The 12,310-nt window shown below is 41.8% G+C and overlaps 1 protein-coding gene across 4 annotated transcripts in view; it reads right to left on the bottom strand.

The window, feature by feature from the left end:
- Nucleotides 1-2,701: 2,701 nt before the first annotated feature.
- LOC308315887 (serine/threonine-protein kinase 38) overlaps nucleotides 2,702-12,310 on the bottom strand; it is a 28,261-nt gene continuing 18,652 nt past the window's right edge. For 3 of the 4 annotated variants that reach the window (XM_080764139.1, XM_080764137.1, XM_080764138.1), the window contains exons 11-14: nucleotides 10,666-10,789; nucleotides 9,562-9,657; nucleotides 7,000-7,097; nucleotides 2,702-6,359 (exon numbers count right to left, since the gene is read on the bottom strand). In XM_080764139.1, the coding sequence (XP_080620265.1) occupies nucleotides 6,220-6,359; nucleotides 7,000-7,097; nucleotides 9,562-9,657; nucleotides 10,666-10,789 (458 nt within the window). In that variant the 3' untranslated portion in view covers nucleotides 2,702-6,219. The remainder of the gene's footprint in view (nucleotides 6,360-6,999; nucleotides 7,098-9,561; nucleotides 9,658-10,665; nucleotides 10,790-12,310) is intronic. The other variant, XR_013964093.1, reaches the window with a different exon arrangement.

Here is a 12,310-nt window from a genome sequence, read left to right on the forward strand (position 1 = left end):
AAAACTGTCTGTAGTGTTCACATAAACCCGAGTAGATAATACAATGACAAAAGTTTGTTTTTTAAAGTGAATTGTCCCTTTAAGATATTGGTAAAAAAAATCTAAACTTCAAAATCTACAATATATAACTTGAGTCAAAGTAAAAAGGTTGGCATCAAAATGTACTTAAACATTTCAAATGGGACTATCTGCATACTTGGTCATTTTGAACAGAAAAAAACCTTTTGAAAATAGCAGATCTAAAAGCTCACAATGTGTCACATCACATTCACAATGCATTGTGAGCTTGTAGATCAGCCATTTTCAAATGGCCAAAATATGGCTGTAGTGGTAAATCAAAGACAAGACACAAGACAGACAAGACAATGCTTTTTGTTGTGATCAAGGCCCAAGGCCTCAGTCACACATAAGCATATGTTCTGGGCTCTGCCTGCGTTTGATTGCCCCCCAAAATCAAACACAAATGTTTGGTCAAAGCATATGCCTCCCATTGGAAATGCATTGGGGCGGCCATTAAACAGACAAGACAAATGTTTTTTTTGTGTGATCGAGGCCCAAGGCCTCAGTCACAAACATATGTTCTGTGCTCTGCCTGTGTTTGATGGCCACCTCAATGCTTTTCCAATGGAAGTCAAATGGTTTGACCAAACATTTGTGTTTGATGGAGGGGGGGGGGGGGGGGGGGCAATCAAACACAAGTGTTCCGTCAAACCATGTGCCTCCCATTGGAAAAGCATTGAGGCGGCCAGCAAACACAGGCAGGGCAACAGAACATGTGTTCTTCATGTGTGAATGAGGCCTAAAAGGACAAACATTGCTGACATTGTTGTCTATTTAGTGTCACAATAAACAACAGTCTTATAAATACTCTGTTTAAACAATAAACAGTCCTATAAATCCTCTTAATGTCTAAACAACAACAGTGCTCAAGGATAAAACCGTGTTTCTCAAACAAACGCTTCTTACCTTGGACCAAACAGCTCTGCTCACAGACAGTTGCTGGTAAACAACATGGCCGCTCCTATTTAAATCCAAAGCCCCGCCCACTGGATCCGGTCACCTGTTCAACTAGTCCGTCCGTCATTGGTCCGTTGGTCAGAGTGTTGGATCATCCACTGTTGATGTAACAGCTGTGTGCACCACACACACACACACACACACACACAGAGCGATGTGTGGATAAATCACTGAGATTTGGGAAATGTGTTCTGAATGGGCCTGAATATATGTGTGTAGGCTGCAACAATGATTTCATAAAGTGTTTTTTTCAGGTAGATTGTTTTATTTTACTCAGTCAGCCATATCACTACTCATTTTTTTTCATGAAAAAGGTCATAGCTGGGTAATCTATTTTCAGGCAAATTGTGTTTATTGTATTTTATTTTACTCAGCCATAACAATTTATTTTCTGTTAACCAACTTGCTGGCTGGCAGGCAGGCAGACAGCTACTCATAGACAGGCAGACAGACAGACAGCTACTCATGGAGAATTGGACAGGCAGGCAGTCAGACAGCTACTCATAGACAGGCAGACAGACAGCTACTGATGGAGAATTGGACAGGCAGGCAGACAGCTACTCATGGACAATTGGACAGGCAGGAAGGCAGACAGCTACTCATAGACAGACAGACAGCTACTCATGGACAATTGGACAGGCAGGAAGGCAGACAGCTACTCATAGACAGACAGACAGCTACTCATAGACAATTGGGCAGGCAGGCAGACAGCTACTCATAGACAGACAGACAGCTACTCATGGACAATTGGACAGGCAGGAAGGCAGACATGTAGCTACTCATAGACAGGCAGACAGACAGACAGCTACTCATGGACAATTAGGCAGGCAGGCAGACAGCTACTCATAGACAGGCAGACAGACAGCTACTCATGGACAATTAGGCAGGCAGGCAGACAGCTACTCAGACAGGCAGACAGACAGCTACTCATGGACAATTGGACAGGCAGGCAGGCAGACAGACAGCTACTCATAGACAGGCAGGCAGACAGCTACTCATAGACAGGCAGACAGTAAGACAGCTACTCATTGACAGACAGACAAATAACTACTCATGGACAGACAGACAGACGGGCAGGCAGGCAGGCAGGCAAAGAGCTACTCATGTTATGTTATTATAACAGCTACTCATGTTATGTGCAATAATTTGTGCAGTTATGGAAACAGCTCTTTGTGTTTATGCAAGAAAATGTAACACATTTATTTATTTACATATTGTGTGCATGCACATTGTACTTTGATACATTTTGCTAAAATAAAGCAATTGAAAGAGAGAAGTTATCAAGTATCATTAATGTCGTAATTTTATCTACTGGCCCCTGGCCCCTTGCCATTTTTGTAATGTGGCCCACAGGTAAATCTATTTGAGTATCCCTGGGCTATAGCCCATGGTCCAAAATGATGAGAAACGAGGATAACTTTTTTTTTCAAAATTTCAAAAAACATGGGATATAACCCATCATTTTTTTCAAATCCTCAAAGATTATGAAAAACGGCGTGCTATAGTATGCCGTACGATATGGGCTATAGCCGATGGTCCAAAATGATGAGAAACGAGGATAACTTTTATTTTCAAAATTTCAAAAAACATGGGCTATAACCCATGTTTTTTTTTTTTTTTTTTTACTATTTTTATTATAACATAGCTTTCATCAGTCTCATGCAAGATGAATGGAAAAGACCAGTTAAAAAAAAAGAAAAGAGTACTTTATTTAGTGCCGTTTCACTCAGCCAACATGATAGTAAAGGTGTGAATATTTGCTACAATCAGTTTAACCAATCTGCCATTAACAAACTTGAGAAACATGCACAGATGTAACTCTAGCCGTTATCAACCACCAATCATTGCTTACATACATACTGTACACAAACTTAAAACTCTGAAAAGCAGTTGCTCCAGCTGTCGATATACTGATGCATGGATCAGACAACGCTGTTGGTCTCATGGTAACAACTGTTCAAAGTGTGAAACACCTCAGGACTTTACCTTTGAATTGCTTGTGAACAAACCCCCCAAAAGTAGGAATATGGAAATGTCACAAAAAGTGGAAAATGCACACAAACAAAAAGAAGTCAGCAGTTAAATGACATAAGCCTGCCCTGCCCTGGCAGAGAACCTATGGTGCACCAGTACTGCATATACAGCAACGGTTACACAATCGAGACGCCGTGGATGACAAACGATGTGGGGACAACGTAGTCGATGCATAATTATGGCTCATTGAGAATCACTAGAATGTGACAGTGGTGTTCTGTTCCATTACGAGCCAAGTGGAACTGGTTTATCCTGCTATAGTAGCGCATCCTTATTCCTTATTAGGTGTGTAGTTCTGTCTTGAATGGTTCTGGATTTTTTTTTTTTTAAGATAGTCTAAACTCTAAAGTTAAAGTCGATGTCCTAAAACAAAACAAAAATTGCGGACAAAATGAATCAATTGGATAATTAAAGACTCACTGAAGAGGCAGTGCTCAAATGAGCCACTGACACACCAAGCTAGATCTCACATTCCTATCATTAACAGCCTTAAGACTACATTGCAGAGCAGTGTGCTCAGCGTGCAAGCATTCTAAAAATGTCAAGAGCAACCATTCATTTAGACATTTTACAAAATTGGGACACAAGTTATGAAGTGCAGCGTAATTCATTGTCAAATAGCAGAAAAATGTACAACGGAACTCCCACATGATAACGAAAAGAAAAACAAGTGGGCTAAAACAATGTACACCCACCCCTCTCCAAATCCCTGTTAATAGTTCACCGCTTTTTTTCTTCCTTTTAGTTTGGGTTACCCACGTGTGCGGTAATGTGGGACACAAGCATAGCATAATAACACGTACGTTTGAGTGACGCCAGTATAAAAGCAGTGCAAGATCTAATCAAACAGTCCAAGCATCACCACCATCCTCACCAATATAGATCTATCTATAGATCTAATCAAACAGTCCAAGCCTCACCACCATCCTCACCAATATAGATCTATCTACAGATCTAATCAAACAGTCCAAGCATCACCACCATCCTCACCAATATAGTTCTGAAAGCAGGCAAACTGCACACCAATCAATATAAATACAAAAAGTGTTATTCCAGGAAGTCTTTAGCAGTTGGCTAACTCAATCCACCTACAAAAGCTTTGCGTAAAGCATGCAAGCAGGATCATTCCAGCATCGAGCAGTCCATTTAAAAAAAAAGGTGAGAAACCAGCCTCATAAAAAGAGCTCCATTGTTGTTCGTCTAAAATGCTGTGTATTACAATAATAAGTAATATCTACACACTACCTGAAATTCCGTCATATTGTGCATAAGCCTACCATTAAAAAGGAGAGAAACAAACTTGCGTGTTCAGGCTACATTCCATTCAACCAAACAGCATTTTGGAATTATCGTGACATCACATCAAAGTCATTTTCTGCAGATCTCAAGTTTACATTCATTTCTAATGACAGCATTTGTGATATTATGGTCCTGTGGTTACCAAAATTAAGATGTTGAGGATCTCCAACTGAAAATTAAGGACATTACTTTCAACAATATTTTTGGACAAACATTGCAGGTGGTTTCTCAAAAGCTGCCCTTGCCACCGAAAAACAGACAAGAGATAAAGACCTTGCCCTCAGGAAATGAAGCACTGATGTTGACCTTAGAGGGGTCAACAGAGTGCATTGACCCTGAGTGTATTGAATTATTTTCTCCCTTCAAAACATCAACACCATGCATAGAATTACCAGGCTTTTAACAGCACAAAACGTTAACGAGTCGCTGGTGAAGAAAATAAAAATGCAGTTAGAAATCAGCAGTTCATGTTTCGCAGTCAAGCGTACAATATTTTTATTATTAGGTCTAAATCACGAGCTGTTTTTTCTTTCTTTTTTCTCAAATAAACCTGATTCAGACTCCAACTAATGCTTATGGACAGTTAGGGAGTTGCGGCCGAGAGCAAATGCAATAAATATGCCAAATGTAATGTCTGTGGGGTAGAAAAAGGCTGTGGGCTAGACTCGCACCCTCAGATGGCACAAAAGGTGCTACAGTTAACATACAAAACAGCTGCTTGTCAAATTCAACTCCTAAATCTTGACGCATCGGTATCGTCTTAACCACGTTCACCCCGGCGGCCCTATACGTCGTGTCATTATAGGATACATATCATAAAACTTTCAAAAATAGTCATAGCACGTCACAGTGTATGCCAGCTATTCTTGAAAATCTTTGAATGGGGCTGAAGTGGTTAAAGGTCTGACCTTCCGAGTTCCACGTGGTTCTATCATGAGGACTATTGCTCTACGTCAGCACAGCTACACAACTATGAAGCCATGGAAGGTTCTGTTTAAGATGTTATCAATGACACAGATTACAAACGGAGCAGGTTAGAAACATAGCTTCAGTATTTTATGATTCATTCAGCTCTCATTGTCTTTGGTAAGAACTTAAGTCATCTTAATAAAACCAGGCAGACTTAGGCCAAGTTGGAAGCACTCGTCTAAAAGATACTCCAGAAGAGAGGTTGTATGAAAAACACTTTTTTTTGTACTTAATTTGGACAGAATACCCCTCCCGCAAAAAAAACTAAACAAAATGTATATAACAGAATGTCACTTAATACACTCCAATGTGCTGTTTTTGAATAAGGAATAATTATGTAAATTGAAGGACAGTCCAACAAACAAAGATTCCTGTACTGAAAAGGAGAAAAGCCCTTGTGTAGAACAGCGTGCTATATATATCAGTTCCTTGCTGGTCCAACAGCATGTCAGACTTCATGCTGGTGTATGGAGAAGGAAAGTGAAGGACGCTGGTACCCTTTAGTCAAAAAGAAGGATTGACTGTGGTCCGTGGGTGTGGTAAAAAATAGGTACTAAGGCCCTAGTGTGACGACATTTTTCCACCCCCCACAAAGTACATACACGTTTGTCCATACCGACGTGTTTTGATAGACTGATAAATAGAAGAGGGGCTTCTCAAGGTTGCATGAAATTGCACGGACTCTTGACGTCGATGACAAGAATCCTTGTCCATTCAGCGGGCAAAGGAATTGGGAGTCATTCTCAGTTTTAACAAGCCAGAGAGACAGGCGACTGCTCATTTCCACCCTTGCTGGGGGTCAAGGTTACAGAACTGAGAACTTAAGTCGTTAGGTTTTCTGTGGCCGACATTATTGCTTCCCACGCCGTCTGGGGGGGGGGGGGTCCGAATAAGATGCGTTCATCGCTTCCCTGCCTTCATGTAGGAGGGGATGGCCCCTCGTGCGGTGAGGCCTTCAAAGCGCTTGTAGGTGTAGTTGATGAACACCCAGTCCTTGTTCTTCAGGTCGGCCTCAGTTTGGTTGGATACCACTGGTGGGGCTGTAAGGGGAAAACGAGACGTTTGGACTCTGACTAGTGTTGATTTCGTCGACGAAAGCTATGACAAAAAAATTTCATCGACTACTTTTTTTTCCCACTGGGGAAAACTGAATTAAAACTAAATAAAAAACTAAGCTATGAGGACTAAAACTATGACTAAATATATTGACAATTTAATCAACAAATAAAAACTAGACTAAAATGTCAGGGAGGGACTAGTGGACAAGAGTACTCATTTTATGTGTGGTTGCACTCTGAAAATAGCCGATCTACAAGCTCACAACGTGTCGCACGGCACCATGTGAGCTTATGCTATTTTCAGAGTGCAACCAAATGTAAAATCAGGCACTACGATGCCATCAAGGCTTGCCCAAAACACATTTTAGTCGGAAAAAAAACCAACTGTAGATTCACTCGACTAATATCTTATGACATTTAGCCGACTAAAAGTAGACTACGGTACACTAAAGCATTTCAGATGACTAAAATATGTCTAAAACTGAACAAAATTGTATTCAAAAGACTATGACTAAAACTAAATCAAAATGTGCTGTCAAAATCCACACTAATAGACCAACTGGGACAAGATTACAGAATAAGGGATGTAATAATGCATTCAATGGAAAAGCAGCTTGCACACCTGTTGTGGATGTCAGGATGTCTGAATCGGGGAATTCGTCAAAGTTGGAGGTGTCGTCGATGCTTTTGATCTCTATAGGAATGGCGGCGGGTCGCTCTCTGGAAGCATAAAACAAAGACAGAAAGAAACTGATCAAATACTCCTGTGCTTGACTGTTGGCTCACGCATTTTTCAAAACATGCTTCCCGGCCAAACAGTTCTGTTTTGTCCTTTCAGTCGCAAAACGTTGTGCTACCTACCATAAATCATGTTAGTCTAATTCTATATAGCTTGTGGCTTAGGAGAACTGAGAATTCAACGTTTTATTTTAAAGATATTGTACAATATATATTCGTGAAGGGACAGCTTCTGTTCGCGGCTTCCAGGAGGTGTAGTTACAGACAATGTAGCATTCACTTTACCCATTTAGACCTGCACGATTCTATAAAAAATCTTTCGTTTTCTGAAAAACCTATGTTTCCATGTCAGTGGTTTTCAACCTTTTTCATGTCAAGGACCCCCAGAATTCTGTATTTGGCTGTCAACCCCCATCTGAAAATATGTTGTTCCAGGGACCGCCCCAGAAGCAAAGATTTAAGTTAAAACGTTCGCTGTGAAAGAATATATATTCAAAGATTTGCGCCACATTTTCACGATTTTTCAAAAAATACACTTAGTGTAATACACTTGTAGTGACCTACAAGTTCATAGCGTAGCACTCGGTGCCACGCTATGAGCTTGTAGATCTGCTATTTTTCAACAGCTAAAGCATACAGTAACATAATGCTTAAAACACCAAAATGGGTTAACTTCCGCCAGTGTTGCTGTGTTGGCATTGCAAACACAAAGCTGACCTCCGTACCGTGACCTTCTAAGCTGCAGTTGATGAATGTGTGACTGTGACAGCAATCACAGCATCTTATGTCACTTTATCATTAACCTAGACAAGTTACACAGCGGTGGACAAACTACACAACCCCAAGTACTTGATTCAAAGTCAATCTGCTCTGTCAGTGGAGCACTTGCATTTAAAACAACTAATTACAAGGTACATTTTCTGTTATATCAATGAAAAATACCAGATATATTTTCACTATATTTGAAATAGGGCTTAAGTTGTTATTATTCATTGTCTCCACCAGGCCGAAGGCATGGGGAGAGAGTATGTTTTGCACTCCTTCCGACCGTCCGTCTGTCTGTGGACAGCTAATCTCCGGCACCGTTGGCTTGATCGCAGTCATACTCTGCACACACTCCCTGAATGCCACAGCTGAACCTCTGCCCCAAGGTTTTCACATTGGCCTCTTATAGCGCCACCAGGAGGCCGCTTTGTGCAAAACAATTTTTTTGGACAGTACACCTACAGATTTTTTCCAAACATCACGCAAATTGGTACACAAGTCTTTCTAGAGCCATTCAACGAAACGGGTCTTTCAGATTTTTCAGGCTCCATCCTGATTGGCTAAGATTGGCTACAAAAGTTTACAGGAGTGCACAGTTTCAAACAAAATGCCGCAAATCATGAACAGATTTCTGTGAAATTGTGCACGCACATTCCCACTAGGCCGAGGAAGAAATACCACTGGAACATTTTCAACGCAGCCTCATGGTGGCGCTATAACTGGCCAATTAGTGTAAAACTTTGTATGCACACTCCCTAGAGGCCAAGGGAAAACCTTTGCCTAGAACTTTTCTTCATAGCGCCACCAGGAGGCCGACATATGTAAAACACATTTTCTAATATTACTCCTTCAGATTTTATCCAAATTTCACACAAATCTGTACACATGCTCTCCATAGTCATGTGATCAAGACGGGCTGGCTTCTAAAGTTTTCAGGAGTAGCCCACTTTGTACAAATCGCCACAACACAGCGTCCGATTGCGGTGAAACTGCATGCATATTCCCACTACACTAGGCTGAGGAAGAAATGCCACTTGACAGTTTTCAAATCAGCGTCATAGTGGTGCTACAACAGGCCACGTCGACACACACACACACACACACACACACACACACACACACACCCCTATCCTCCTGGTGGAGACCATTTTTTTCTAGTTATGTACTTTTTTTCCCCCTTCCTAGAAATGTAGTAGAGTCAAAAAATTAAAGTTAAATGTTTGTCTTTCAAATGTAGTGGAGTGCAAGTCATCAAGTATCCAAAAACAATAACACTCTTGTACAGATACTAATAAAACATACTGTATAATCAAGTAGAGTGGATTCGTTTTTACGTCCTGATCTGTTCTGATCTGAACCCAGGTAAATGGAATTCCTTACTGTCCACGGCCACGCTACTAGCTTGCAGATCTGCCATTTTTGAAAAATCGTTAAAGTGAGGCACAAATCTTTGAATGTATGGTATATTCTTTCAGAGCAAACATTTTTAACTAAAATCTTTGCTTCTGGAGGGTCCCAGAAAAATATTTTTATAAATCTTTTCAATATTTTCAGATGGGGGTCCACGGCCAAATACAGATAATTCTGGGGTCCTTGACATGAAAAAGGTTGAGCACCACTTTAGAAGATTTTCTTTAAGAATTGTCCTCAGGTCAAGGGGTTAAAGGAGTTACCACCACACCTGATATGGTCGTAGTCGACGCCTTCGAAGAAGGCGTTGCTCTTGATCTCTGCCACGTTGTTGGCCCCGATCCGGTGCTCCTCCTCACAGCAGAACCTGCACACAACAGAGGGGAGAGGTCAGAGGTCACATCTCCTCAGCTGACCCATATATAAAGCAGTAGATTACTTTTTTTTCTCTTTTATCCCACTATTTTTCAACTTCACCCAGTGTCAAATCAAATCAAACTTTATTTGTATAGCACATTTACAACAGCCAAAGCTGACCAAAGTGCTGAACAGAGTAAAACAAGACAGTAGTAGAGCATAGCAATATAAAACAGTGAAAAGAGACAATACAATATAAAACAGACCATACAATAGCACAGAGCAGAAAATCAATATACAGGAAAATCAGGTGCAGTTAAAGGCGAGGGAGAACAGATGAGGACGGGATTTAAAAGCCCCAATTGACTCGGCAGATCTAATATGGAGGGAAAGCATGTTCCAGAGCTTGGAGCCTGCAGCCGCAAAAGCACGATCACCCCTGCTCCTCTTACTAGTCGTAAACTCGACCAGCAGCAGCTTAGGGGGGGGGGTCAATTATCTAATGTAATCCTGGGCGCTATACTTCCTCTGCCAACCTGGGGAGGGCAGCGGACTGACATCATGCTTCCTTCTATGCATGAGGAGTCCAAGCTGCTTCTTTTCATCTGACAGGGGGGAGTTTCCCCGGTTGGACGTAGCGCCTGGAAGGAACACGTTATTCCAACCAGTTCCTTTCCCCTCCATCAGGCGCCCCGGCTGGCCAGGGGGAGGTAGTTTAGAGACCAGGATTACCCCCCAAAAAAACATTGGAATTGTATAATTCTGATAAATGTAATGAATTGCTTGATCTGCTGTTGGACTCTGCTCTCAACCTTTGAAGCAGGTTGGAAGCATGGTTTCCTCTGCCATTGGTGTGTGGATGGATGCGTGTGTGGATGCGTGTGTGGTTGTGTGTGTGTGTGTGTGTGTGTGTGTGTGTGTGTGTGGGGGGGGGGGGGGGGGTATGTGCATTACATGAAGCACTTTGGATGAAGGCGCTATATGAATGCACCATTTAGCATCTAGGATCCAACCCTACCTGAGGATGAGGTCTTTGGCCTTCTCTGAGATGGGCACCTCGGGAGGAAACGTCAGGGTTTCCCTCCAGTTCATCACCTTCCTGTAGGTCTCCTGGGGAGTCTCCGAGCAGAATGGAGGGTAGCCTGGAATGCAGCGCAGCGACATCATCATCATACTATAATTCAGCCAATGTCTGTCTGTGTGTGTGTGTGTGTGTGTGTGTCTGTCTGTGTGTCAGAAACACTGTCATAGCTCCACACTGCCTGCACCAATCACTCCCACTTTTCACACAGGCATTGACCATAATAATATGGAGGTCTTAACGAAGCCCTTTTTTCGATTTGACACATTAATGATTAATAATGAATTTATTAGTGAATTAAAAATGCGAAAACGCACCCAGGGCACAGTACCCCCAGCGGCCATCACGTGTCACCAGTGTCACAAGTGAATTGCATTGGACACTGATTAATACTGGGACACAGTTTTCCGCGCAACATCTGTTTCGACACCACACTGTCCGCTCCCTCCTCTACCACCTCCTTCGCCGTGCCGTACACATGAGCTACATGCACGCAGCTATACTTTGGCAACGCACGTGTGTGTGTGTACTTTCGCCACGCGTGTGTGTGTGTGTGTGTGTGTGTGTGTATGTGTGCGTGTCTCGCTACTTTCGCAACGCACGTGTGTGTGTGTGTGTGTACTTTCGCCGCGTGTTTTTTTTACACTCTCACATTTAACAGACATACAAATGCCATTTAATGGGGGGCTCCACAGGCATCTTCGCCTTTCAAATGTCTCCACGTATATTTGTTACATCTGTGTGTATACAAATATATTATACAAGTTAAAATGAAGAGCAATTAAATATATTTACGGGGGGAAATTGTCCATACAACGGGTAAGGACTAGTTATTATAGTTCACTACAACAGCAGAACGGAGGGTAGCCTGGAATGCAGCGCAGCGACAAATTCCAAATTGACACCCCCATTCAAAAATATACACCAAGGACACCCAGAGAGAAGATTTTTACGGCTCTAGCAGAGATTCTCAACTAGTTTAATTTCAAGGACCTCACTGCCAGGTTTGACCTGAATTAGGCTACAGCCCCCCCCATTGAATGGCCTTTCTATCTCGGGGACCCCAAAGCATATTGTAAAATTTGTACTCTCGCTGAGTTACAGACCCATAAGGGTCCATTTGGTTCCAAATTATCATTTAGCTGGGGAACCACTGCAGTACAACTAGCCAAATAACTCAAACTAGAGGCGTGTGGGGGGTAAACAACTTATCGAACAGTGTAATATCAACAAATAATCTGTACATTGAAACTATATAAACTATAGGATGCCAGGTCAACAAATGAGCCCGTCTAAATAACATGCTATCTAAATGCCTTTTTATTGTATGCTCTGTATTTGTTGCTTTTTTAGTTTTTTCTCTTAAAAATAAAATTGACTTGACTGAACTAAATGACATTTTAACCTTTTGGTCGTCAAGGCTGGGTCAAGGGCTATGATGGAAAACTATAATAACCTTGGAATGCAGCACACAAACAAAACAGAAAACAGAAGCCGAATAGATCTCAAAATCAGCCGCTGTCAAATGACTTAATGTTCCAGGTCTGGAGATTGTCACGATCAAATTTTTCCATGACGAGCC

This window comes from Protomyctophum bolini (genome assembly GCF_963924005.1).
Source record: "Protomyctophum bolini genome assembly, chromosome: 5".
Lineage (NCBI taxonomy): Eukaryota > Metazoa > Chordata > Actinopteri > Myctophiformes > Myctophidae > Protomyctophum > Protomyctophum bolini.